This window comes from Tamandua tetradactyla, chromosome 19 (genome assembly GCF_023851605.1).
Source record: "Tamandua tetradactyla isolate mTamTet1 chromosome 19, mTamTet1.pri, whole genome shotgun sequence".
In the NCBI taxonomy this organism is placed as follows: domain Eukaryota; kingdom Metazoa; phylum Chordata; class Mammalia; order Pilosa; family Myrmecophagidae; genus Tamandua; species Tamandua tetradactyla.
The window spans coordinates 52,185,932-52,213,642 of record NC_135345.1 but is presented as its reverse complement, the minus strand read 5'-3'; the positions used below and the strand labels follow the sequence as shown (position 1 = coordinate 52,213,642).

The 27,711-nt window shown below is 38.2% G+C and overlaps 1 protein-coding gene across 1 annotated transcript; it reads left to right on the top strand.

Annotated features, from left to right (window-relative positions):
* The first annotated feature begins 9,997 nt into the window (after positions 1–9,997).
* LOC143663613 (leucine-rich repeat-containing protein 66-like) lies at positions 9,998–24,958 on the top strand. The gene is made up of 3 exons (XM_077137139.1): positions 9,998–10,187; positions 20,911–21,103; positions 22,361–24,958. The coding sequence occupies exons 2-3, from the start codon at positions 20,956–20,958 to the stop codon at positions 24,052–24,054; spliced, it is 1,842 nt and encodes a 613-aa protein (XP_076993254.1). The 5' UTR covers positions 9,998–10,187; positions 20,911–20,955; the 3' UTR covers positions 24,055–24,958.
* The last annotated feature ends 2,753 nt before the right edge of the window (positions 24,959–27,711 follow it).

Sequence of the window (27,711 nt, the reverse complement as noted above, 5' to 3'; positions counted from 1 at the left end):
TATTGTTCATATATACCACAGTTCCCCCTTCCTTCCCTAAGTCAATGTACCCTTAGGCCACCTCCATCCATTGTGAATCACGAACACTGACACCATAAACCCATAAACCCTTCAACACCACTGTGCAAATGTCCATTCGTGCACCCACTCTCAGTTCCTCCAAGTATACACCTAGCAGTAGGGTTGCAGGATCGTATGTCAACTCCACCCACAGCCTCCTGTGGAGCCACCACACCACCCTCCAGATGGACTGCACCATTCTGCTTCCCTACCAACAGCGAATAGGTGCATCCTCTGTCTCCACATTTTCTCCAGCGTTTATATCTCTCTATTCATTTTTAAATGAGCACATCAAACCAAAGTAAAAAAGTCAATGGCTCCCTATATAATAACATAGCCATTCCTTTACCACCACAATCTACATGAGGACATTTCCTTTTCTTTCTCAAAGAATCCCATATCCCTCCTCCATATTCTCCGCTTGTTGACATTTAGTTCCAGCATATTGCCTTTGTTACATTCAGTGGGAGCATGTATAATGTTACTGTTCTACCTGATGCAAAAACATTCTTTTATTTGTACATTTAATTACCATCATTGTCCATTCTAGGCATCACTAAGTTAAACCATCTCAGTCTTTATCCTCTATCTTTCCTTCTGGTGTCACACATGCCCCCAGCCTTCTTCCCTCAACTATACTCACACTCAGCTTTGTTCAGTGTAATTATATCATTGTGCTACCACCAAATGGTATTGTGCTTTCCATTTCTGGATCTTTCCAATCAGTCCTGTTGAACATTCTGTACTCTTTCACACCTGAGGCCCAATCTCCACCTTGTTTCTATTTCCTGATAACCTGCACTGCAATTATCTTTTTAAAAATTTAAAAATAAAGAGATAAATGTCTTTATATTTACCCACATAATTACCATTTCTGGGGCTCTTTATTTTGTGTAAATCCAGACTTTCATCTGTTTTCATTTTTCTTCTCATTGAAGGACTTCCTTTAATATTGCTTTAATGTAGGTAATGATTTTTTTTTAGATCTTGTATATCTGAAATGTCTTTACTACCTTCAATTTTAAAGGATATTTTCATTCAGTAAATAATTCTAACTGGCAATTTTTTCTTTCAGTATTTTAAAGACATTGCTCTTCTATCTTCTGTTTCCATTTGTTTCCAATGCTATCATCCTTTGTTCCTTTTGTGGCATTCTTGATATGTACTCAATTTAAAGTTTTGTAGTCAAATGAATTAATATTTTATTTCACAATTTCTTCCTTTGCTTTTATTCTCAAAAACAGCTTCCCCAAAGCTCAACTCCATCCACCTCTTATTTATATGTGCCTTATACCTGTAGATGACAAAATTGTCAAAAAAACGGTTTTTCAGAAAGACATTTTTAATCCAAATGGAATTTATTTTGTTGTGTAGGGATCAGAATATTGTCTGTAGTTGATCTCTAGAATTCATCCAGGTCTTATTACTTTAAGCACCCCAAACCCACCCCACTCAAGTCCAGCCTGGATACCATGCCTTGGGTTTTCTGCAGACCAGAATGTTAAACCATATTTCATCCTAACCTATCAATAGCTTCTGCCTTCATCCTCAACCTGGCATCAGCTCATTCACAAGATAGTTTGCCAGCACTTACTAAAATTAGTCCAGTATAATTCACATGCAGTCACCTGAGGCTGTAGCACTATGTGCCAGTTTTCACTAAAGGATTTTGATTTTATAAATAATGATTTTGGCAGCCAACAGAAGCTCTAACACTGTACATATACAGTTAGTTGTTGTTCATCAAGGAATTGTACCTATTTTGTGAAAGTCACAGTTCAAATTCTAAAAATATGTACTTGTTATTGCAATAAATAGAATACTACAAATGTTTTTATGTTTCTCTTTGAAAATTTAATGATACAGAAATAAGAAAAGAGGAAAAGCATTCAATGCTAATATGTTGGATTTAAATAATACTTGTATGTCAGTCAGCTATTGCCCACTAATATTACATAACCTCAAAACTAAGAGGCTTCAATCAGTAATCAGATTCTCATCCACTTATCTACAGGTTCATTAGAAATGAGTTGATTTAGACTGGACTCATCCGGACTTGGCTCTGACCTATATGTTGTGTCCAAGTCTGTTTTATGTGTCTCTCACTGTCTTTGAACCAGCAGGCTAACAGGGTATGTCCTTTTCATGAAAGTGACAGAAGAGAAGAGAACACATTCCACAAGAAAAGTACATTTCAAACCTTTGCTCCTGTCACCCCTGATAGCATCCAATTGGCCAAATCAAGTCATATGGCCAAACTCAACTCAATGGACTGGGAAAGTATATTCTGCCCTCAGGGGAATGATGTGGAGCAAGTTGCTATACAGGGCATCATGGAAGCACAGGCTCAAGCACCACCGGAACTTACCACCAATGACCACTTTATAACTTGCATAGCACAAGGGGCCAGAAGAGCAGGGGAAGAAATACTATCATGGTTGGTCTTCTAGGATGGCCAAAAACTGCTCTGGTTGGGATCGGTAGCTGGCAGCTTCACACACCCCACATTGTGTTGGAGGGGAGAGACAAATCTGTGTTGTTTATCTGGGAGAAGGGAGCCATGCCATTGAGAATTCCTTCCTTGATTAGCATCTGGGGCTGCTTGTTCCAGTATGCAGGTTTAAGTTCTGGTTGGACTTTTCATTAGACTTAACATCTCTCCTGGCTTGTGGAATGGGAACAGACTGAAACATCATCGTACAGTAGAAGAGGCCTATGATAAGTGAGGGCTGGGAGATGGCTGCTAAGCGTGTGTCTGTAACTTCCCCAGCAAGTAAGTAGTTGCTGAAAACAATCATACCTGACTTCCATTAAGATCATTGTAATCAAAGACAGGTCTCAATTGCAGCTGTACAGAACAACTTTTAAGTGCAGAAACTGCGACATGAGGTCCCTAAGTGATAGTCTCTGATTCACATCAAAAGTCTGGAAAGAGCTGGAATCAACATTGCTTTGGGGTTTCTAATATACATCTCACCATCCCATTCCAGGACCCTATTAATTCTATAATGCAAGTAGAATCAACTCCCCAATACTTCTGGCAATTTCATTATGTATTTCATGGCCCACTGTTCTCTTGTCCAGAGATTCCTCCCTAATCTTCCTTTTTTCCATACTAAATTTACGTTATCTTTCAAGGCCCTGCTCATGTTTTTGTTTCCCCCTTCCTTTCTTTCTTTATTAAGGAATAGGCATGGTTAAAGGATAACAGTTAAGAGATCTGAGTTTCAATTCCAGCTCTACCTACTATGACATTAGGCAGCTTCTTATTTTCTCTGAGTCTAGGTTCTGTCATTTGTAAAATGGAGCTAACCTCACAGGGTTTTGCAGAAAGCTTTCTCTTTATAAAGAGAAGTTAATAAAATACCCAGAGCATAAAGAGTACACAATTAAATAAGAATTTAAAAATAATTTCTTCCTTACACTCCAGAGCTAGGCATCATTTGCCCCTCCATTGAACTCTTATATTCAGTTCAATTAAGCACTGAGATCCTGCAGGATCATAAGTTCACATCCCTATATAACTTAGTCAGGTAAGATGAAAATGTAAGGAAGCCATAACTTCTTTCATATTGATGTCTTATGTTGCAGTCTTTTTCAAAGACCCATATTGTTTCTATATTAAAATGTGTTGAAATATTTTTCACTGTACAAAGAAAGCTGTTCTCTTCAGAGGGGCTATATTCAAAATATTTAGCACCTAGTCTTCAGCCTGGGTCCGCACTGGATGTCTCTTTGCTGTAATGCTGGAGCAAGAGTCCTTCTGAGTTCTGTGTGTGGCAGTGGGGATGGAAATGGGATAAGGATAAGCAGGAGTGCCAGGGGCAAAGGGGCAGCACATAGGAGCTTGGGCATTGGTATTTATGAACAATGTGGAAGTATTTCGATATTCTAACAACCTCTAATGACCTTTCTAGCATATGCCAGCTGAATTGCAGTCTTGGATTTCTCTCATTTTTTTTTTTTTCTTAAAAAGTTCAGGCTTTTAGTCTATCCTTTGTTTTCCTATCTTTGATGGAGACATGAGTACAAAAAAATAACATTCTCCTGTAAGCACAAATCCCATCTAAAGCAGGCTGCTCTTGTTCAGCTTCAGCCAAATGTTCCTTGCGCCAGTTGGAACTCTCAATTTTCCAAGAAAATTCAAATTTTTGTAATGATTTTTTAATGCTGGCTCAATAATTTTAAATCTCTGTTCAGGCCAAATGCCATTGGCCCATTGAATGTGTACTGTATACTAGACTTTACAAGAGTTCAAAAATGTGAATTTTGCCTTGAAAGTACTGGTTGGCAGATGGGGAAACCAGCAGTTATATTTGTAGTCACATCGTGCTTGTGATGAATTACTTTGAATGCTAGTAATTTTTTCTCATATGTATGTCTTCTCTCTCGACCAGATCACAAACTTTTTAAAACTTTTTTAGTATAAAAGTTAAAAATAAAACTAATGAAAACAATGAAAGCAATAGTTTTCACAAACTTTTTTTTAACTTTTATAGTATAACATATCTACGAAGCAAAGAAATAAAAAAACAATAGTTTTCAAAGCACTCTTCAACCAGTAGTTATAGGATAGATCCCAGAGTTTGTCATGGGCTACCATATGATCCTCTCATATTTTTCCTTCTAGCCACTCCAGAATATAGGAGGCTAGAGGGCTTAAATATTTTTTATCATTACAATTTTTCCTTCTTTTTTTGGTGAAAAATAGCATTTATACAAAAAAAAACTATAGATTTCAAAGCACAGCACCACAGTCAGTTGTAGAGCATATTTCAGAATATGACATGGGATACAATTTCACAATTTTATGCTTTTACTTCTAGCTGCTCTAAAATACTGGAGACTAAAAGATATCAATTTAATGATTCAACATTCATATTCATTTGTTAAATCCTATCTTCTCTGTATAACTCCACCATCACCTTTGATCTTTCCATCACTCTCTTCAGGGGTATTTGGGCTATGGCAATTCTAAATTTTTGCTATTGAAAGGGTCTTGTCACTAATATGGGGTAGGGAGATGGAACTATCTGATGTTCTGGAGAGGCTGGTCTAAGTTTCAGGACTTATCTGGACCAGGGAGCCATCTGGAGGTTGTAGGTTTCTGGAAAGTTACTCTAGTGCCTGGAACCCTTATGGACTCTTATATATTGCCCTAGGTGTTCTTTAGGATTGGCTGGAATGGTCCTGGTTGGGGGTTGGCAGGTTATGATAGGTAGCAGGGTCTACCTGCAGCTTGCATAAAAGCAACCTCCAGAGTAGACTCTCGACTCTATTTGAATTCTCTCTGCCACTGATACTTTATTAATTACACTTCTTTTCCCCCTTTTGGTCAGGATGTAATTGTTGATCCCACAGTGCCAGGTCTGGATTCATCCCTGGGAGTCCTGTCCCATGTCACCAAAGAGACTTTCACCCCTGAATGTCATGTCTCACATAGGGGGGAGGGTAATGATTTCCCTTGCAGAGTTGAACTTAGAGAGACTAAGGCCACATCTGAGCAACAAAAGAAGTTCTCCAGAAATAATTCTTAGGCATGCCTATAGGTAGTCTGAGCTTCTCCACTAGCTACATAAGCTTCATAAGAGTAAGCCTCATGATTGAGGGCATGGCCTATTGATTTGGATGTCCCTAAAGCTTGACACAGTATCAAGGGATTCCCTGATGGTAAGGTTTAATAGTTCCATATTTTTCTCCCATCCCTCAGGGTATTTTGCCAATACTTTTTGATTATCTGCTTAATATACTCTAAGATGTATGCAGGTATAACAATAATCTCTACAGGATTAAAGGGCGTCTTCTTATTCTGTGCTCCCTGTATTTCAGTTGTTCAAATGAGCTATACAGATAGGTTGAATTAGATTATGCACTACAGAAAATTTAAGTTCCAGATCAAATAAACCTTTCTTCCATTGTTCTCAAAGAGTATGTGTGGTTTTAAAATATAGACGCTGTCTTCCTTACCCCTATGTTCAGGATTACTTTAACCCCAACCCGTTCAGCTTCATTCTTATCTCTTAATATCAGGTTAAATGTATAAAACAGCCCCTCAAAATCCAGGAATAATAATCAACACTCCAGATTTAATGTGTCTGCTCTAAAAGCTTACAATCTAGGCCTGTTTTCTTATAAGCGATTTCTAAAGGTGACCATACCATTGTTGTTCTGTTGTTTCTGGCTTGTTTTGTGTCACCAAATGTCCCACATGTTCATTCACATCTTTGCATTCTTCATGTCTTTGTTCCTTTTTGTAGCAGCACGATGTTCGTTCATTAGTATACACCATCATTTGCCAATCTACGTCTCCGTCAGTGCATCCTTCAGCTGCCTGCATTCATCAGGCATCATGTAGAGGGCCCAAAGTCCACGGTCCATCAACATTCTCAATTTTGGATAATGTCATTGTTCCCGAGAGAAAGAAAATCAGTAAACACACCCTCCCCAAATAGAAGATCTAAGCCTCCTCTTAACTCTTGTCCCTTCCCCCATTATTTACCTCTGATGTTGCTGTGGTTGTGCTCATGGTTTCCTTTTGAACATAGCTCATAGCATGCGATAGCAGTTTTCCCCCAGACCCTGGACTTAAACACTCTTTATACAAGAATCATATCTTTGAAGTAATTCTTATGAGAACTCATTCATGTTTCTAGTATTAATCAGTGGGACACATAGGCCTATATAACCCCTTTCAATCTTGTTCATCTTCAATATGGTAATATTACTTCTAGACCCAGTAGAGAACCACCTTCACTCTTATTTATTCCTTTGCATTGGAGTTCAACCTCATTAGCTAATGGTTCATCTCTAGCTTCTATGTATCTCTAAGTCCCCTATATTCTGAATTATAAGCCTCTGGTTATACCTTTATGCTCGTCATAAAACTGGAATCATACAGTATCTATCCTTTTGTGTCAGGCTAATTTCACTCAGCATTATGTCCTCAAGGCTCATCCATCTTCTCATGTGCTTCAGAATGTCATTTTGTCTTACTGCTGCATAATATTCCATCGTATGTATATAGCACATTTTATTGATCCACTCATCCGTTGATGGGCATTTGGTTTGTTTCCATCTTTTGGCAATTGTGAATAATGCTGCTATGAACATCAGTGTGCAAATGTCTGTTTGTATCATTGCTTTCAGTTCTTCTGGGTATATACCAAGTAGTGCTATTACTGGGTCATAGGGCAACTTGATATTTAGTTTCCTGAGGAACTACCAAACAGTCTTCCATAGTGGCTGCACCATTATACATTCCCACCAACAGTGCATAAGTGTCCCAGTTTCTCCACATCCTCTCCAACATTTATAGTTTCCTTCTTTGTATATATAGGAAATCAAACCTTTGTCTGATGTGTGATTTCCAAATATTTTCTCCCATTGAGTTGGCTGCCTCTTCACCTTTTTGACAAAGTCTTTTGAAGAGAAGAAGCATTTGATTCTGAGGAGTTCCCATATCTATTTTTTCTTTTGTTGCTTGTGCTTTGGGTGTAGTTTCCTTCTTTGTATATATAGGAAATCAAACCTTTGTCTGATATGTGATTTCCAAGTATTTTCTCCCATTGAGTTGGCTGTCTCTTCACCTTTTTGACAAAGTCTTTTGAAGAGAAGAAGCATTTGATTCTGAGGAGTTCCCATATCTATTTTTTCTTTTGTTGCTTATGCTTTGGGTGTAAAGTTTAGGAAGCTACCTCCTATTACTAGGTCAGATCATAAACTTTTTAAGGGCAAGGATTCTATACTATACTCGGCCTTAGTATCAAGCCTTGCTAATAATGTTTTGATTGATTTGTTGTCCCAATGGTATCTACAACTGAGATAAATATATGACAACCTCAACGGTGCAGCTGTTTCAATAAAGTCATCATCTCTCTGCATAATCAGTCTTACAATAACTTTGAGGTAGTAGGCTAGGAATAAGCTGGAATTGAGTCAACCTGATTTGTTATGTAGCAGTGGATTAAAGACAGACTACATGTGAGAATAGAGCAGAAGGAAATGTAAAGATGCAGGCACTTCCTTTCAAGGCTCATATGGGAAATCAAATTTGGAAGACTGCTATGACTGGCACCTCATTTTCAACCTTTATTTATTTACAGAGCCAAATGAGCCTCCTGGAATCAGTGAAATTCAAAGGAACAGACCAAAACTCAGAGTATTTTGCCAGAAAATGAAATCTAGCTATAACTAATTACCTCTGAAAGATATAAGAATACCTAGATAATAGTTATAATACCAACATAGTTAAAAGAAGCATAGTTGAAGGAAAGGATATAACTGTAAAATAAAATAAGAAAATTCTAAAGTTAGGAGAATTCATTCATATAACCAAAGCATCAAAATAACTTTTTCTCTATTACTCTATCATAAATTAGTGTATTTAGTTTACTTACAGTTTAATCAAATATGCAAATATTTACTTATCACCTCCTTCAATTTTTAATTGATGCTTTTATTATAAAAGTAGTGCATGCTCTTTGAAAGAAAGAATTCAAAAGTATATAAAATAAAGTTTCCTCCCTTATTCCACCTTACTTCTTTAAAGTATTCTACTCCTAAATGTAGCTAACTATCAATGGTTTATCTTTTAATAGTAAACTATTACTATTTCCAGACCTTTTTCTCTGTTCATTTAATAGATCTTTAGGGATATTTGGACTATGCCCATTCTAAGTTTTTCATGTTGGAAAGGGCTGTTGATAATATGGGATAGGGGAATGGAAATAGTTGGTGTTCTGGAGAGGCTGGCCCATCAGGGTTTCAGGACTTATCTGACCCCAGAACTCCTTTGGAGGTTGTAGGCTTCTGGAAAGTAATCATAGTGCATGGAACTTTTGTAGCATCTCAAATAGAGCCCTAGGTGTTTGTGTATGGCTCTTTTTTCCAAAAAAAAGGTATGAAATTATACCTTATGCTGTTTTGCACCTTAACCTTTTCCTTCTTTATATACTAGACTTCTGTTCAGTCAGTCCATGTTGATCTACACCATTCTCTTTTTTAATTTTTGTTTCTTTATTGTGAAATATATATACAAAAACCAATAGGCCGGGCAACAGTGGCTCAGTGGCAGAGTTCTTGTCTGTCATGCTGGAGACTCGGGTTCGATTCCTGGTACCTGACCATGTGAAAGAAAAAAAAACAATAAATTGCAAAGTACATTGTTAACAAGTAGTTATAGAACAGATTTCAGAGTTTGGTCTGGCTTATAGTTCCTCAATTGAAGGTTTTTCCTTCTATTTGCTTCAAGATATGGAAGACTAAAAGAAATATTGACATAATGATTCAGCAGTCATACTCATTTATTAAATCTATCTTCTCCATTATAACTTCTCCTTCTTCTTTGATCTTTCACCAGTCTTTAGGGATATTTGGACTATGCCCGTTCTAACTTTTTCATGTTGGAAAGGGCTGTTGATAATATGGGATAGGGGAATGGAAATATTTGGTGTTCTGGAGAGGCTGGCCCTTCAGGGTTTCAGGACTTATCTGACCCCAGAACTCCTTTGGAGGTTGTAGGTTTCTGGAAAGTAATCATAGTGCATGGAACTTTTGTAGCATCTCAGATAGAGCCCTAGGTGTTGTTTGGGGTTGGCAGGAATGGGTTTGGTTGGGGGTTGGCAAACCATGTTAAACAGCAATATCTAGCTGAAACTTGTGTAAGAGTAGCCTCCAAAATATTCTCTCCACTCAATTTGAACCCTCTCAGCTACTGATACCTTAGTCTGTTACCATTCTTTTCCCCATTTTGGTCAGGCAGGCACTGTCTATCCCACAGTGCCAGTATACAATTCTCTTTTAAAACTGTATAGCATTTTATAGTATTCATATAACATAATTTGTTTCACCACTTCTCTTTTAAAGGTCATTTATGTTGTCCCCAATTTTTTACCATTATAAATAATGCTGCAGTGACTATCACAGTTTAGATTTTAAGTTGCTTTTTAATTTTAACAGGATTATGGACACTGAAGTCATTACAGAGTTTGGATCTGTCATTCAATAGGATATCGCAAGTTGGACTGACCGATTTCCATAACTGCCTACAACTGAGGAATCTCTGTTTAAAGAGCAACAAGATATGCAGAATTCATCCAGAAAACTTCAAGGACCTCAAAAAATTACAGGTTCTAATATCCCTTTATAATATTTTAAATATGCAAAAATATGACCAATTACATTAGAAGACTATTTTCACTGAAGAGTTTTTTCTTGTCCAGTGGTATTAGCTAGTATTAAAAAACCAGAAAAGTCTATTTTAAGATCCTCTCTAAGAGCTGAAGTATCTTTCTTGCCTCCAAATCAAAAGCTACAGTATTATACAAGACTTTTACTCAGGTGCAATCCTCAGCTGCAAGAATGGGCACATTACTTTTCTAAATTAAATTAAATCCGACTCCAAGTTTCCGATTACCAATAGGCAAGAAATTAAACGTTAGTTAATATTGCAGCTCCCTCGCTAAGCTGCAAGGGCAGTCAAAGGTCCCAGGGGCCACCTGCAATCTGGAACACTTGGTGAGGTTCCTCTGAACCACCCTGGTCAATGCAGGGATGTCAAAAACACAGAGCCACATGGGCTCTGAAGGCCAGTGACCGCTTTGTATCCATGCCCAAATTGAACATGGTATAATGCTAATGATAATAATAATAATAGCTCATACTGTATAGCACTTACTGTTGCCACACACTGTTCTAAATATTGGACCCACATTTGGGGTACTATGCCATATTTTGGAGTCATACTGCCTGTCTTTTGGGCAACACATATTTTGTCTCCCTGAAGTCCTGACAGCTGTGAGGGTGAGGAACCCCCAGAGCTCTGCTCTAAATTTGGTAGCTTCAATCTCTTCTCCTCCAAGTACTTTCCTCTACCCTTTCACCTTTGGGAGGATATTGTAAGATCTCCCCTCAATTCCCGTTTAGAAACCCTGGGCTGGTGTCTATCGGTGGCACCTAGAGGTGACTCGGAAGAGGCTCTAGTTCCCTGCTTCTATAACCTACATCACATACCCCCAGCATTGTTCAAGACAAACATAATGTGAACCATACGTATTCTAGTAACTATGTTTAAAAAGTAAAAATGAACAAGTGACTTTCATTTTAGTTATATATTTTATTTCACTCATTTTCAAAAATATCCTTCCAACATGTTATCAATATAAAAATTATTAATGAGATATCTTATGTTCTGTGTGTGTATGTGTATGTGTGCGTGTGTACTGTCTTCAAACTTTGGTGTTTTCTGTACACTCCAATTTGAACTAGCCACATTTCAATTGATCGATTACATTATTCTGTGTGTGTATGTGCGTGTATGTGTGTACTAAGTCTTCAGACTTTGGTGTTTTCTGTACAACCCAATGTGAGCTAGCCACAATTGATCAATTGATCAATTGATCAATAACTATGTGACCAGTGGCTGTCATATGAGAAAGTGTCAATGTAGATAATTGATATTTTCCCAAGACAATTCTCCAGCCTCCTCAGAATGGCTCCCCTAGGTCCCAGTCTATAGGAAGGAGTCTAGTGAAGCAGTCGGGAAGTGTGTAGACTCTGGAGCCGGGTTGTCTAGGGTTAAAACTAGGCTCTGCCCCTTTCCAGGTACATGATCTTGGGAAAGTTACAAAATTTCTTTATGCCTCAGTTTTCTCACCTGTAAAATGGAAATAACTTAGTTCCTCCCTTGTAAAGTTTTATGAGAATTAAATGTTTTAATACATATAAAGGGCTTATAACAGCATTTGGAATAAAATAAGCCCTATATAAATGTAGACCATAATTAGAAATTCTAAAATGACCGTAATACACTACTCCTTTAAATAAAAATCTGATTATCCTACTTATTGTTTAAAATCCTTCCAAAATTTCACAAGGGTGTTTAAATTAGAGAGAATTAACAAAACCAAAAGTTGGTTCTTTGAGAAGATAAATAAAATGAACAAACCCTTAGCTAGACTGACAAAGAAAAAAGAGAGAAGATGTAAATAAGTGGTTAGAAATGAGAGGGGGACATTGCTCCTCACCAAAATAAAAAGGATCATATACAAGGGCACTGTAAACAATTGTATGCAAACAAATTAGACAACCTAGATGAAATGAACAAATTCCTAAAAACACAGGAACAATCTATACTGATACTAGAAGAAATAGAAGTTTTCAGCAGACAAATTACAAGTAAAGAGATTCAACCAGTCATCAAAATATTCATAACAAATTAAATCCCAAATAGATGGTTTCACAGGTGAAATCCATCAATCATCCCAAGAAAAATTAATACCAATTCTGCTCAAACTCTTCCAAAAAAAGTTAAAGAAAAGGAAACACTACCTAATTCATTCTATGAAGCCAACATCACCCTAATACCAAAGCCAGACAAAGATACCACAAGAAAAGAAAATTACAGACCAATTTCTTAAAAGAATATAGTTGCGAAAATCATTTGCAAATCAAATCCAACAGCACTGTAAAAGAATTATAGATCATAATCAAATGGGCTTTATCCCAGGTATGTAAAGGTGATTTTCTCAACACGAGAAAATCAATTAATTTAATATACCACATTAACAAATCAAAGGGGGGAAAACACATGATCATCTTGAAAGATGCAGAAAAGGCATTTGACAAGATCCAGCATCTGTGTGTCCTTATCTCTCAGCTTCTCTGGTTTTTCTCTTTTTTTAGCTTCTTTTCTTTCTTTCTTAGCTTCTGTGTCTTTTCTCAGTTTTTCTTTCTTTTTTTTTTTTTTTTGTATGCTTTATGGCAGGGTCACATTTCATTCCTTTCCCATATGAGTATCCCCTCATTGCAGCACCATTTGTTGAATTTTGTTTGTTTCTTTGTTTTGGTTTTCATTTGTTTGTTTGCTTATTTGGGAGGTGCCTGGGCAGGGAATTGAATGCAGGTTTCCCATACGGCAGACGAGAATTCTACCACTTGACTACCCTTGCACCCTCTCTCAGTTTTTCTGTGTATCTTCTGTCTTTTATCCTCTTATAAAGGACTCCTGTAAGAGGATTAAGACCGACCAGGGGCACACTTCAACTGAAGCCATCTAGTCAGAAGACCCCACCCACAACAGGTCTACATGTAGAAATGGCTTAGCTTTGAGAACATGATCTTTTCTGGGGAACATACAGCCTCATATCATCACAGGAGCTGAGGCTTAATTTGTGCAGCATTTCTATTTAGGTTGATTGTAAATGTTTGGAAATAAATAATAAAGATGGCAGCACATTACTGTGAGTGTAATTAACGACTAAATTATGTTTGTGAATGTGGCTGAAGGGGGAAGTTTTGGATCGTGTATATTATAAGGAAAATTAGAAGATAACACATGGGGCTGTATAACACAGTGAACATTGTTGTGGATGATGGGCTGGGGTTAACAGTATGAATATAAGAATGTTCTTTCATGAATTATAACAAATGCATGACACTGTTTTAAGGTTTTAATAATAGAGTGGTATACAGGGAAAAATACCCCTAATATAAGCTAGGAACTATAGTTAACAGTTATACTTTAATATTCTTTCATCTGTTGTAACAAAGGTACCACACTAACGCAAAGTGTCAGCAGTAGGAGGACATAGAGGAAGTTGTATTTTTTAAATGACTTTTTCTGTCTAAACCTACAATTTCTGTAATTAAAAAAACATTTGCTGGAAAAACGAATGAATGAATGCATGATGATCATGGATAAATATACTAGTCATCTGTTGCTGCATAACAAATTACTACAAACTTAACAGCTTAAAATCACACATTTATTATCTCACAGTTCTCAGGGTCAGGAATCCAGGCATGGCTTTGCTGAGTCCTCTGCTTTAGGAGAGGCTGTAGTTAAAATGCTGGCAAAGGGTAAAGTCTCACCTAAAGTCTCTTCTGTTTGGAGAAGGGTTCACTTCCAAGCCTATATCATTTTTGGAAGAATTCATTTCCCGGGAGCTGTTGGACTAAGACTCAGTTCCGTACTGGCTGTGAGCCATGAGGGCCTCTCCAAAGGGCAGCTCACAACGTAGAAGTTTGCTTCAAAGCCAGCAAAGGCAAGAGTGTTTTAGAAAGAAGAGTATTACATCAAATGTAGTGTAACTATGGAAGTGACTTCCCATCCCTTTTCTGTATTCAATTGCTTAGAAGCAAGGGGGGGAAATTACAGAAGGGCATGGATATGAGAAGGCAGGAATCATCGGGGGCCATCGTAGAGTCAGTCCAGCATAGTAGACATCAGAGCAGATAAGAAAGTCCACTTAACTTCATAGTACTACCCAATGCACCAAAAACAGGTTGTCAAATTGCCTGTGAACCTCATTTAGTGTATTGCATAGCGATTATATGTGTATATGTATGTACTTTGCCCTATGTCTATTTATAATTTTTTAAGTTACAGATGTTGTAGGAAAATCATGCAGAAAATACAGAGTTCCCATATACCACCCTATTTTTAGTGTGGAACATTTGTTACAACTGATCAAAGAATATTATTTTAATTGTGCTATTAACTATAATCCATGGTTTCAATTAGGGTTCAACGTGTTGCACAGTCTATGGTTTTGTTTAAATTTTTATTCTAGTAACATATATAAAACCTAAAATATTCCCATTTAATCCCATTTAAATATCCAAGTCAGTGCTGTTAATTACTTTCATAATTTTTTGCTACCATCACCACCATCCGTTCCCAAAACTTTTCTGTTATCCCGAACAGAAACTGTGTACAATTTAAGCATGAGCTCCTCATTCTCGAACCCCACTCCAGCCCCTGATAATTTATGACTTTGCTTATTCTGATTATTTCATATCAGTGAGATCATACAATATTTGTCCTTTTGTGTCCGGCTTATTTAAATCAATATGATCTCTTCAAAGTTCATCCAGATGGTTGCATGTACCAGAACTTCATTTCTTTTTATGGCTGAATTATATTCCATTGTATGTTTATATCAAATTTTGTTTATCCATTTATTGGTTGTTGGATATTTGGGTTGCTTCCATCTCTTGGCAATTGTGAATAATGCTGCTAAGAACATCGCTATGTAAATATGTCTGAGTCCTTACTTTCAGTTATTTGGGGTATATTCCTAGAAGTGAGGCTGCTGGCTCATATGGTAATTCCATATTTAATTTTCTAAGGGACTGCCAAACAGCTTCTACACTGTCTATACAATTTTACATTCCCATCAACAATGATTTGGTGTTCCTATTTCTCCACTTGTAATTTTCCTATTTTTAACAGTAACTATTCCTTCCAGTGAGTATGAAATGGTGTTTCATTGTGGTTTTAATTTGCATCTTCCTAATGGCTAATGATGTTGAGCATCTTTTCATGCGCTTTTTTGTGATTTATCTCTTTGGAAGAATGTCTATTCAAGTCTTTTACTTATTATAAATTGAGTCACTTGTTTTTGTTCTTGAGGTGGAGAATTTCTTTATATATTCCAGGCATATTCATAATCTTTCTGTGTTAGGTTTGTGACCTAACATATGGCCTGTCCTGGAGAATGATCCACGTATACTAGAGAGGAATATATAGTCTGCTGCTTTGGGGCAAAGTGTTCTTTATATGTCTCTTAGGTCTAGTCTGTATTGTTCAAGGCGTTTACCTCCTTGTTGATCTTCTGTCTAGATGTTCTATCCATTACTAAATGGTGCAGTGAGTCTCCTACTATTAATGTAAAACCATCTATCTCTCCCTTCAAATCTGTCAATATTTCCTTCATATTATTTGAGGCTTTGCCATTCGTTGCATATATATCATTATGTCTTGTTGAATTGACAAGTCAGTTGTTGCCTATTGATCTTCTTTGTCCCTTATAACAGTTTTTGACTTCAAGTCTATTTTTGCTAATATTACTATAGCTACCCCAGTTCTCTTTTGGTTACTATTTGCATAGTATGTATTTTTCCATCCTTTCGTTTTCAACCTACCTGTGTGCATAAAGTGAGTCTCTTGTAAACCGCAGTTGAGCCATGCTTTTTTATCCATTCTGCCTATCTGTACCTTTTGACTAGAGAGTTCATCTATTTACATTTAGGGTAACTACTGATAATGCAGCCGTTCCTTCTGTCATTTTCCTATTTAGTCTTTGCATTTCTTACACACTTTTTACTTTCTATCTTTCCATTATAACCTAATTTCATATTTATTTGAATTCTTGTACCATTTTGAGCCCCTTCTGATTTCTTTCTGAATATACTTTTTTTTTTTTTTGGCATGGGCATGCACCAGGAATTGAACCCAGAGGTCTTTATTTCCTTACGTTGCTTCAATCCACTGTCTAGTGTCCTTTCCTTTAAGTCTGAAGAAATACCTTTATAACACTGCTTGTAAGGTAAGTCTAGTGGTGACAACTCCTTCAGCTTTTTGTTTATCTGGGGATGTCTTAATCTCCCCCTCAGTTTTGAAAGACAGTCTCCCAAGATATAAAATTCTTGGTTTTCAATTGTTTTCTTTCAACACTTTAAATATTTCATATCACTGTCTTCTTGCCTCCATGGTTTCTGATGAGAAATAAGTCCTTAATCTTATTGGAATGCCCTTTATAACGTGTTGCTTTTTTCTTGTAGCTTTCAGAACTCTCTCTTTGTCCTTGGCATTAAACAGTTTGATTAGTGTGTGTCTATCCATGGTTCTTTCTTAGTTTACCTGGTTTGGGGTTTGTTGGACTTCTTGGATGTGCATATTCATAATCTTTCTTTGAATTTGGAAAGTGTTCTGCCAGCATTTCTTTGAATATTCCCTCTGCTCCTTTCTCTTTCTTATTCTTTTTTGGACTCACACAATGTGTATATTGATATGCTTAATAGTGTTCCACAGGTCTCTTAAGTTTTATTTGCTTTTTAAATTATTTTTCTTTCTGCTTCTCAGCCTGAATCCTTTCAATTGATTTAAGATCATTGATTACTTCTCCTGCTAGCTCCAAACTGCTGTTGGAGACCTCTAGAGAATTTTTTTAATTTCAATTACTGTTTTTCAACTCCAATAATTTTGTTTGGTTCCTTTTTAAAATTTCTATTTCCATATTGAGATTCTCTTATTGTTCATTCATGGTTTCCTTATGTTCTTTAGTTCTTTTCCCATATTTTCCTTTATTTCTTTGAGCATATTGAGTCTCTCTCTTTTTTTTTTTTTTAAGTCTTTGCTCAGTATTTCCAAACTGCAGTCCTCTTCACTGATATTTTCTGGATTTTTATCTTTTTATTTTGAATGGACCATCATTTCCTATTTCTTTATTTGCCTTGGAATCTTTTGTTGCACACTGTACGTTTTTTATATTTTAAATGTTAACCGTAGTATTTAGTCCCTTGAGCTATCTGTTCCTTACGTTTGTATCCATAAATGATATGACAGAGATTTCCTTAAGTACCAGGAATAAACAAAAACAAACAAACCAAAGCAAAAAGTAACTTTCACGGTCTTTTCAAATTGGTTCTGCTTTGGCTGGTCTCCTTCAGAACTTATCCCTCTTCTCAAGGTCAGCCAGAGGTGAATGAGAAGTACTAGGTCCTCTCTGTCTTATCTGAGCCTGCATGGAGACTGCCTCTTTCCTTGAGATTTTGCTTGCTTGTGTCCCCAAGAATTCTCCCATTTACAGTTTACAGTAGTTCTCAAATGCCCCCTGTCCTCCCTTTGAAATAAACTTTCATCCCTTCCTGAATGTTCTATTGTGTGACTTAATGCAGGTATTCCTTTGCCCCTGCCCACTTTGACTTAATTATTTCTTACACTGATTTTGATGTCTACAAGCTGTTTCTATGCCTTCAAGATGAATTCTGGGAGAGTGAGCCTGAGACAAGTTTCCTCATCCGGTCTTTCAGAGGTCCAGTGGATAGATTAGCAGTGACATACAGGTACCCCAGCATGTGCATAGGGGTTACTTTGCTCTCTCTGGAACAGGGTTAAGAATCTACAATGGTAGCACAAGCTGGCCCCATCCAGTGTTGGGCAGGGAGGCCATCAAGGGTGCCAGGAGCTAATTCTATGGCTTTTGAAGCTACATATTCTTGATTTGTCGCTCATCCAGCTACTGCAGCTTTTTAACTGTTTCCTGTAGATCTGAGGAAGGGCACTTCTTTAAGATTCTTCTGCTGCTTTTGCCTAATGGGTTGGAAAAATGGCAGCCTTCAGAGCTGGCTCTTAGTGATTTGAAGTTCAAAACTGTGACCAACAATCAGACGTCACACCCCAGGAGTTTGGAGAACTAGGTCTTTATATTCCATCCTGACACCAGCAAGCTGCACCAGGAGTCCTGGCTGCAGTTCCCCAGTTGCCTGCCATGAGGCTGAGGGCTGGGCGGCAGTAGCTATTGTCAGGGAGAGTAAAATTCACTGGTATTGACCCCAATTTACAATTCCGCTTCTTCCTTCAATGCTGCACAGTGTTCCACTAGACTCCAGAGTTTCGAATTAGTTGATTCAGACAATTCCTGCCAGTTCAATAGTTGTTTTGGTGGACGGACCAATTCCTGGAGCTTCCTACTCTGTCATCTTCGCGCAATCCTCTGTAATTGATCTTCTGTGCCTTTTCATTGTGCTTTATAAACCTTCTGCAGCTCACAGGGAATGGATGCTTTAGGCAAACAAATAATCAACCTCAAGAGTACTTTAAATAAGCTGTAATTCTTAATACAGCGGACCTGCCTAGAATTAAACCATTTCTCCTTCCCTTTTATCCCTTCAGATAGCAGGAGTATCTCTGTTCATGTTCAGCAATGTCTCTAAAAACTGGTTCTGGAGCATGTTAAACATGTCTGGTACCAGAAAGCTAAATATTCAAATGCATGTTCTTTTTCTTTCAGGAGATGTATTTAATACTTGAACTACTTTATATTATCTTCCTATATGGGAATATATCTAGAAACAAATGGATTTTTCAAAGTATAAGTTACCGTGTTTGAAAGAATTAATAAGTTTCATTGAAACTTCACGTTGGCATTCCTTAATCTTGTTTCATCCTTATTTGATCCACTGATTTGGGTAGCAACTTATATGGTTCTCCCAAACATTCTATAATGTACTGTCCCTTAAATGCTGGTAGATGGCTATTTCTTTAGCCAAATTCTACTATTCTGGGGTTTTTTGTTTGTTTGTTTTTTCCATGGGCAGGTTCGGAAATCGAACCTGTGTCTCCAGCATGGCAGGCAAGAATTCTGCCCCCGAGTCACTGTACTATTCTATTTTAATATTTTATCAGGAATCATTTGAGTCATTTTAATAATTTTCTGCCTTCCCTTTGTTTTGTTTTCATTTTCCTGACTTGTAATATAAAATACTAGGACAAAAAAAGAGCAGACATGCACTAAAAAGAGAATTACTCAGAGCATTAAAATACTTAAATCTTTTGTGGAGGAGGAGTACATTAAAAAGCTTTTAATCTTAGGCAAGGCCAGGTCAAAGAAAATTTTTTTTCTTCCCCATTCTGCAGTCTCCTGCATCCTATTTTTGGCAATGTTCCTTTGATAGTCCTTTGTGGTTCCTTTGTGGTTACTCAACACTGGAAATGTCACTCTGGCTACCTAAGTTGAGGGAAAATTCTGATTCTACATGAAGTGGTCTTGTTTATGGTGCAGTTTAATTGACTGTTTGAACAAGCTCTTCATGGGAATTTATATAACCCAAGATATTTATGCTGATTTTTTCTAGTGTTTATAAATCAACTGATAACATTTTTCTGGTGTTCATAAAGCCATGATAATATTCAGCCTCTCTAGTTTTGATCCTTGACCTTCTTCTTCTTTTTAATTTTTTAAAGCAAGGTTTTCAATTGTCTTTTTTATGATTTTCTCTTCTCTTAATAAAGCCTGCCCATCAAACCCCATGGCCCTACCTGGAGCCTCATGCTCCAGGTCTGCTCTGCACATCTCCCAACTAGGTGGGAGCAGCGACTCCGATAGGATATGTTTTGTAGTGGAAAGCACACAGCTATGGAGCCAGATCAGATCTCAATTCTACTATTTCATTCACTCATTCATTCATTTCTTTCATTCATTCTTCATTCCTTTCACCATAATTTACCATGTACCAGACATCTGTGCAGGGGGGTTATGGGAAATACGATGGTCTAGCCCAGTTTCCTCCTCCATAAAAAATGAGGAATGAGGGAGATGTTTGGAGGAAAAGAGATAATACATGTTAAGCACCCAGTAGAGTGACAGGTACATGGCCACGCTCTGCAGATGGTAGCTATAGCTACATATAATTGTGGTCTCCCTGCCACATCATGCCACAGGCATGTCCAACTTACAATAAATTCTGCTTTGCATTTCTAGGGCCACTAAATCCTTTTTATTCCCCAGTTTCCCCTTCATTTCAGATTAGACTTGAATGATAGTCACCTTGCATATACTGAGCAACACAGATGCAGATAAATGTACTCCTCTTAATGAAAAAGAACTCTCTTTGCACTTCTGGTCAACCACAGTTCTGTGTTATATATCTTTACCTGTCTGCTATTCAATATCTTTTTGCCATTTTCAAGATCACAGAGCTTCTAGAAATTCTAGACTTTGATAACACAGAGTGGTCTAGGTTGTATATCACAGTACAAATTGCGACTTATTGGAAAGAAGGAAAGAAAAATGATTGGGTAGCTAATACAGTCACCATTCTTAGAGCTTTCACCTACATTTAATCCTTACATCTCTGGAAGATAGGCTCAAAGAAAGTAAACAATTTGCCAAAGCTCATAGAGTTGTTAGGGAAAAGTATGGACATAAGCCCTGTGTTGTCTGCCTTTCAGGTTCCCTGCTAAATTCATATTGCCTCCATAGAGATATAAATACCTTTCTCTAACTCGTTTATTTTGTCTGTAAATGTTCTTCATGACAGTCTGCTCTAACTTTGTTTCTTCTCCAGCAGGCTGTAGACCTCAGCAGCAATGCTCTGACCACCATCGTCCCAATGTTGGTCATTGCTTTAGCACTTCCCCAGCTGGAGGTTGACTTGGCTGATAACCAATGGAAGTGTGACCATAACATGACACTCTTTCAAGGTTTTGTTTCTGTGTCCTGGAGGAAAAAGTGGAATGCAATTTGCAATAAGTCAATAGGTAAGTCAGTAGTACTTTTCTTTCTGAAATGATTCCTTTTGAACTGAAAAATTTAGTCTCAGTTAAAACAATGACAGTGCCCCCTGAAAGCAAGAGTCCTGAACTCTGGCATCAGTCTCAGTCTTGGGCTGCATCAAAGAACAATTGTTGGTGACTGTTTTCTTCATCATGAGTAACTTTCTATATGTGGTCAAAGAAATATAGTTCAAATCACTCAGAAACAATTGGATTTGGTCAAAAACAGAAAATTCACTAGGAAAGAATTTTGCCCTAACACTCAAAAATGTCACATTTTTATCCTAATTCTTAACAAATTATTGATCAAAGAACAATCTGTTAAAATTTAAAACGTCATTTTAAATGCTTGCTAATACTCCAAAAATATGAACCTGTACATACATAAAACATATATATTTTTAAAGTATATTTTTCTTTGATTTGTTCTCTGCCATTCTCCCCAATTGCTAGAGTAAGTTGCTGGGGTTGAACATTCTGGAATTTTTTTTCCTGTTAACTATCTTGGCTAAATTTCAAACTCCTAGCTGGAAAAAGTCAGGTTTTGTTTTCTTTTCTCTTCTTTTTAACAAGAGCAGGACTTTGCTCTACTCAGGATTGCTGTTAAAATGGAAACATGTCCATGCCTACCAGGTTTAGAAGACATCCATGAAGATCAAAAAGAAGTCTTAATATTGTCAGCCACAATTATTTCATCCTTTTGTAAAAAGCCATGACTGGCATTCTGAGTGTGGAGAACAAAATATCAGGAGCAAGTAGAAAAACCTGAATATTTTTACCATTCACCAACCCTGGGGAAAATGAAGAAATGGTACTGCAAGCATGAGTAGGGCTGAGGCAGATCTCACAGGGGGCTAAGAGAATGTTCCTGCAAATGCGAAGAGGGTGAGGACATAGAACAAGGAGAAGAGAGATGGCTGTCCCTCCACCATTCTGGGGCTCTTTCCTCTCTCTGGGCAGCTGTCAGGCAGGATGCACAAGAAACAGACAGCCTCCTGGGCCTTTGAGTAGCAGACCTAAGCCTGACAGTCATTTGTGAATGTGCACTGAGCCATATACATTGTGTTGGCCTTAGGCAACGTGTTTTGTTTTTTTTTAATTGCTTGTAAGCTATTTCACATCATGTAATATGCACCATGAAATAGCTAGATAAGGACTGAAGAAGACTCACAGAAGCTTTTAAATCACTGGAGTCTTATTTTAATGTCTGACAATTGTGTTTTTTATCCCCCCTACTTTCAGAAAATGAGGAGGCATACTGGTGGATTCCCAAAGGCAGAACTTCCAGGAAGACCCACCTTGCACACATTAATCTGAGTCGTATGAATAACCTCATAACAAGCAAAGCAAGGAGGGGGAAGAAGGCACCGGTGAGCTCTGAGAGCAGTGAGCAGCCAAGCCGGCTGCCAAGGTGGGCTCGAAGTGCCCAGGATGTTCAAACTGCCAGCAGTGAGGGAGGCACTTCCCAGGACCTGGCCTTGGCCGTCTGCCTGTCAGTGCTCATCACGTTCACTGTGGCTTTCTTCCTGGGAGCTTTCACAAGGCCTTATGTTGACAGACTGTGGCAACAAAGGTGTCAGAACAAAAGCCCTGGCTCAGAAGCTGTGTATTCAAATGAAGGCTTCTATGATGAAATCGAAGCTGCAGGGAACATACAGCACCCAACGACGCAGCTGCGCCAAGCTTTACACGATTCAAACCCCTGTCAAAACCAAGACTCATTCTCTGTGATAGAGCCAAGCCCACATGCTGCTGTCATTCACGATAGAACTCTTGGAATCAGCAGAAAGGAGTCTGGCAGGCAACGGAGCACAGAACAACATGGAGACAACACTGGGGCAGGAAATAGAAGTGATCCTGCATTTCCAAATGACAGTGCAGCCTGTTCCACTCCCCACAGACACCCAAATGCTGGTAATAAAGAGCTAATTTCAGCAGCACAGGATCACGTCTATAGGAATGATATTCTCAGAGAATTAAATTATGAAACTGAAGCCCAGGAAATTTCTCTCAGGGAGCCTTCAATGAGCACCTCCTTAGTAGCTGGTAGATTACAAACTGGCTCTGGTTCACTCCGTCATGACTCTAATGGATTAGACCCATCACTCTCAAGAGAAATGACAGCTTCTCTCCCGAAACTGCTAACACATACAAAATCACAGAGCACTGGAGAGAATGAGGGAAAATGGGGTGCTGAACAGTTACCTTCAGCAACTGTAGACTCTCAGGTAGAATTTTCTAAGGAAAGGCAAGTGGCAACTTACATTAATTCCCTGAGCTCACAGCAGCAACAGTTCAAGGGAGCCAGTGCTGAGGAAGATCTTGCAGCCTGCTACAATGCGGTCACAAACAGTGACCCACCAGACACAGATCCATCCGTCTTCCCTCCAACATGGGGCAGTGACCATGATGTCACTCCTGCTAACAAGGCACGAGTGCAGAACTGTGCTCCTTCTGACACTCAGTTTGAGTTAGAGGCCGACTATGATTCTGATGAAGGATCTTTATTTACTCTAAGTTCGGTCAGTTCAGAGGGTGCAAGGAATGTGACTGAAGAAGCGGCACATGGTGAGGTGAGCTGTAAGGCCAGGGAGCCACTGGAGGATGAGAATTCAGGGGTAAGTGTGGACAATGTTCTGTCATTGGAGAGGCTTAAGGACAACATCACCTTTCAGAGGATTCCACGGAAATGTGAGAATGAGGAAGATTATTTTGAAAAACCTTTCATTTCTGGTCCAGACTCAGGGTTGTGCAAGACTCATCAGAAAAGTGCACCTAGCACCAATAATTTTGAGGATGCATCAGACATGCCCAGATCACTGGACAACAGTCCTTTAAGTGATGAGATTCCAGATACATGTACTTATGATTATGTAATAGGCCCTCAGTTAGAGGCAGTAGAATGGCAATATTCACTGAGAGACTTAGACTTTTAAAATGTGGACAATTTGTACAAACACCACCATGTTCTGCTGAAATTTCCTCATATCCTGATAAGAGTGTGTGCCACGAAAAAGACTCTGACATTATCTATGAACCTTTCCTTCAGGGAACAGATACTATTGAAAAAGACAGTCTTCTCCAGATCACTGCAGGAGAAAACAATAGACCCTTAAGATTCTATAAGGGATAACGTGGAATCAACCGTAATGGACATTCGTGCACTTGAGAAGTCTATATGTCCATTTGAAGACTATGAGTCTAGGAAGGTTATAAGCTGAGCACAGTTGTTACAATCCCATGGTGATGAACCTGCTATTCAAAGTGAAAGAGGAATGGGGAGATATTTTGAAGACAGTTCCAAGAGTCAGGTACCATTATTGCAAAGGCTTCCAAATAAAACCAGTTCACTAAGAACACAAGAGCACTTCAATGATACAGATTGAGGTAAACATTCAGAGAACAATCTGTTGCAGTTAGAAAAAGGTGATACTTTTATATTTAAATGCAGACCCAGAGCCATCTGATGGAAGTTGGCTCTCTATCTGAGGAGCAATTCTACTACAACAAAGAAAAGGATGTGCAACTTGATAATCAAAGTGAATTCAAGTAACATCTTTAGTACATATTGAAGCATTTAGATGGAAGTGTTGAACAGATTTTAATGAATTCTGCACAAAGACAGTTTTTTGGAGATTGATCACAAAACTTCAAAATTACAACAGACATTCTAAATACTTTTAATAGTTATTTTTAAAGAGGGATCCTACAAGTTGATGGATCTGATATCTGAATGGGGGTATGTTAGAGTTTTCTGTATGGGTTTTATGTTATTTAATTTTTGCAACTGTCTCATTGCAAAATTATTTAAAATAATTTCAAAATAAAAAGTTTTAAAAATAAAAAATATTAACCTTAAAAAGGACCTTTTTCTAGACCCCACTGTAAATTTAAAAAATCAATTTTCAAGAAAAGAAGTGATGTTTTGTGTGAAGAAAAAAAGCACATCACCATAATCCTTGACTAGCCCTTCCTTGGTTTCTCAATTTGCCAGACTGCTATGACAAATTCCACACAATGGGTTAGCTTATCAATAGAAATTTATTGGCTCACAATTTAGAAAGGTAGAAGTCCAAGTCAAGGTATCAACAAGGCAATGCTCTCTCCTCAAAGTCTGTAGAACTCTGGTGCTGGCTGGTCACAATCCTTGGAGTTCCTTACTTGCATCTCTGCCTCCCATCACTCTGCAATCCCTTCCTTGTGTATGCTCCTCTGATCTCCGCTGACTTCTGGCTTCTGTTTTTTTCCTCATAAGGTTTCCAATTAATATAGATTAAGACCTACCCTGATTCAGTTGGACACACGTTAAGTAATAATAACATCTTCAATTGGTCTTACTTACATGAAGTCACACCCACAGGAAAGCAGAATTACGATTAAAAAATTGCCTTTGATTGGAGACATTCTTTAGCCTACCACACTTAGTGTGGCTGTTTCCAATCTAGGCTGTCATGAGCTGTATTCTTCCATTTATTCTCCTATTTCTATGACATTTTCTCATCTCCCTTCCTAACACTTTTCCTCTGCTTCCCCTCTTAAAGAGAGCATTTCTCAAGGGGCTGTTCTCAGTATTTATTCCTGTTCCTTTTGCCACTGTCCTTGAACCCCACAGTGTCAATAACCACCTTTCTGCAGAGGATGCCAGATCTGCATAACAACCTCCCTCCCAAGCTTCAGGCCCACATTCTTAACCCCCAATTGCCCAAAATCCACACAGATCCTCCTGGTACCTAGACTTCAGCATTTTCATTCATGAACTTTTCCTCCCATATTTTCTTTCTTGGTCGAAAGTACCCTAACATCCACCTAGGAAACCCAGTTAAAATTTCTGACTTATCTGCAGCTCCTTCTCTTTCATTTCCCACATCTGATTGGCCTCTAAGCTCTTGGTGTAGATATGGCAGTCTGGCAGGGAGCTAGGCAATTCATGTTAAACCAGTGTTTGCATAGCAAGCATCCTGTTTTTACTTAGAGTGTCTATTTATTTAGGATATATTAAAGTGGAGGATGAAGGAGTTTGGTACCAGATTAAGGTCGAGGCCCCCCAAGCCACCTTTTGGCATCACCACTAGTCCTATTAATTCTAGGTCCTCAGTCACTCTTCACTTTGTAGTCTCTACTTTCAACCCCCCAATAAGGCACATCCTTGTCTATCATCTAGATTAATCCCATGGCTCCTTCTGACCTCTAGTATTTCTTCTTGGCCCCGCTCACCTTTAATTAATTTTATATCCAATTCATCACTCCATTGCCCAAAAACCTTTGATGCCTTTCTAATGCCTATATAACAGCTGAATTCTCCAATCTAGGCACATTCTACCTTTCTAACTTTATCTCATGACATTATCACCTCAATTCACTTTATTTCTTGATATAACATTTATATCAAGCATTTATTAATATTTCAACAATTTTTGAGGCCTTTACAAGGCCTCTATTCAGTTGCTTCCCCAATTCTCAAAATTGTTATTCCAAACTTTCACTGTCCCTGAACTTGCACTGAGAAAATTTAGGCTATCAGGAAGAAACTCCCTCACTCCTCTACCCCATTGCTATAAAGTTTTTGTATTTATGTATGCCCTCTCTTCTTTCTTCTAATCTAAGAGGTCAACATTCTTCAGGTGAAGCTAATCCCTCCATTATTCTATCACTACAGTCCTGGATATGGATCCATTATTTTTTCCCACTGTTGCACTGTGAAGCTCTCCTTCTCTAATGGCTCCTTGTGACTATAAGCATGCTCAATCTCCTGCAACATGAAAGCTTAAGAAAAATTCACTCTGCAGCTCCCTCAAGATACCACCTCCTTCTCTCTTTCTTTGTTAGGCCCTTTAAAAAAGGAACAAGAAAGTTTCAGTTATAGGAGACTGTTGAGCAACTAACCCCTCTTCCATAGATCCAGCATACCAGGCTCCCTTTGATAGGGGAACATAGCTACTAACAAACAACTGTCCAGTGGGAGGAAGTCAATGAAATAAACACCCCAGTCTTTTTCTCCTCACCCTTCAATCTCCTGATAGGGCCTCCCACTGGCTAACCCAACTGGAAGCCAGAGGACAGGAGAGCTATCGAAGTAGTCCACAGCAGTCAGCCTTCCAGGGTACAGGTAGAGAGTAGATTTGTAGGGGCAAATGGAGACTATCCAGCATGAAGTTCTTCTGATTCTTCTTAAGCTTCTCTGATCATTCTTTCTCAGGTGGCTTTCCTGGCTTCTCTTTCTGTGTTCACCCCTTAAATATTTGTATATTTCCCAGGGTTTGATCCTTGAACCTCTTGCCTTTAATTTCCCTATGCAAGCTTATCAATTACCACGGTTACAACCACCATGCTGATGTTTCCCATTTCTGTATCTCCAGCTTTGAACTCTTTTTGGAATGTTATGCTCACATCCTGCTACCTGTTGGACATATCATTGGCACTTCAGACTACATGTGTCCAAAAGAAACTCATTAGCTACCTCCAACCTCCCCACCCACCAAATCTGATCCTATGTGTTCCCATCTCACTATCAATCTCATTGCTCCATCTAGAAACATACGTCATTCCTTTGAATTCCCTCCCCTCACTTCCTGCGTCTAATTCATCAGTCAATA

What these genes read in the sequence shown, in the direction of transcription:
- LOC143663613 (XM_077137139.1), top strand. Translation starts at nt 20,956, where the DNA reads ATGTTGGTCATTGCTTTAGCACTTCCCCAGCTGGAGGTTGACTTGGCT. An exon ending in AATTTGCAATAAGTCAATAG is followed by an intron (nt 21,104 to 22,360) that starts GTAAGTCAGTAG and finishes CCCTACTTTCAG; the next exon opens with AAAATGAGGAGGCATACTGG.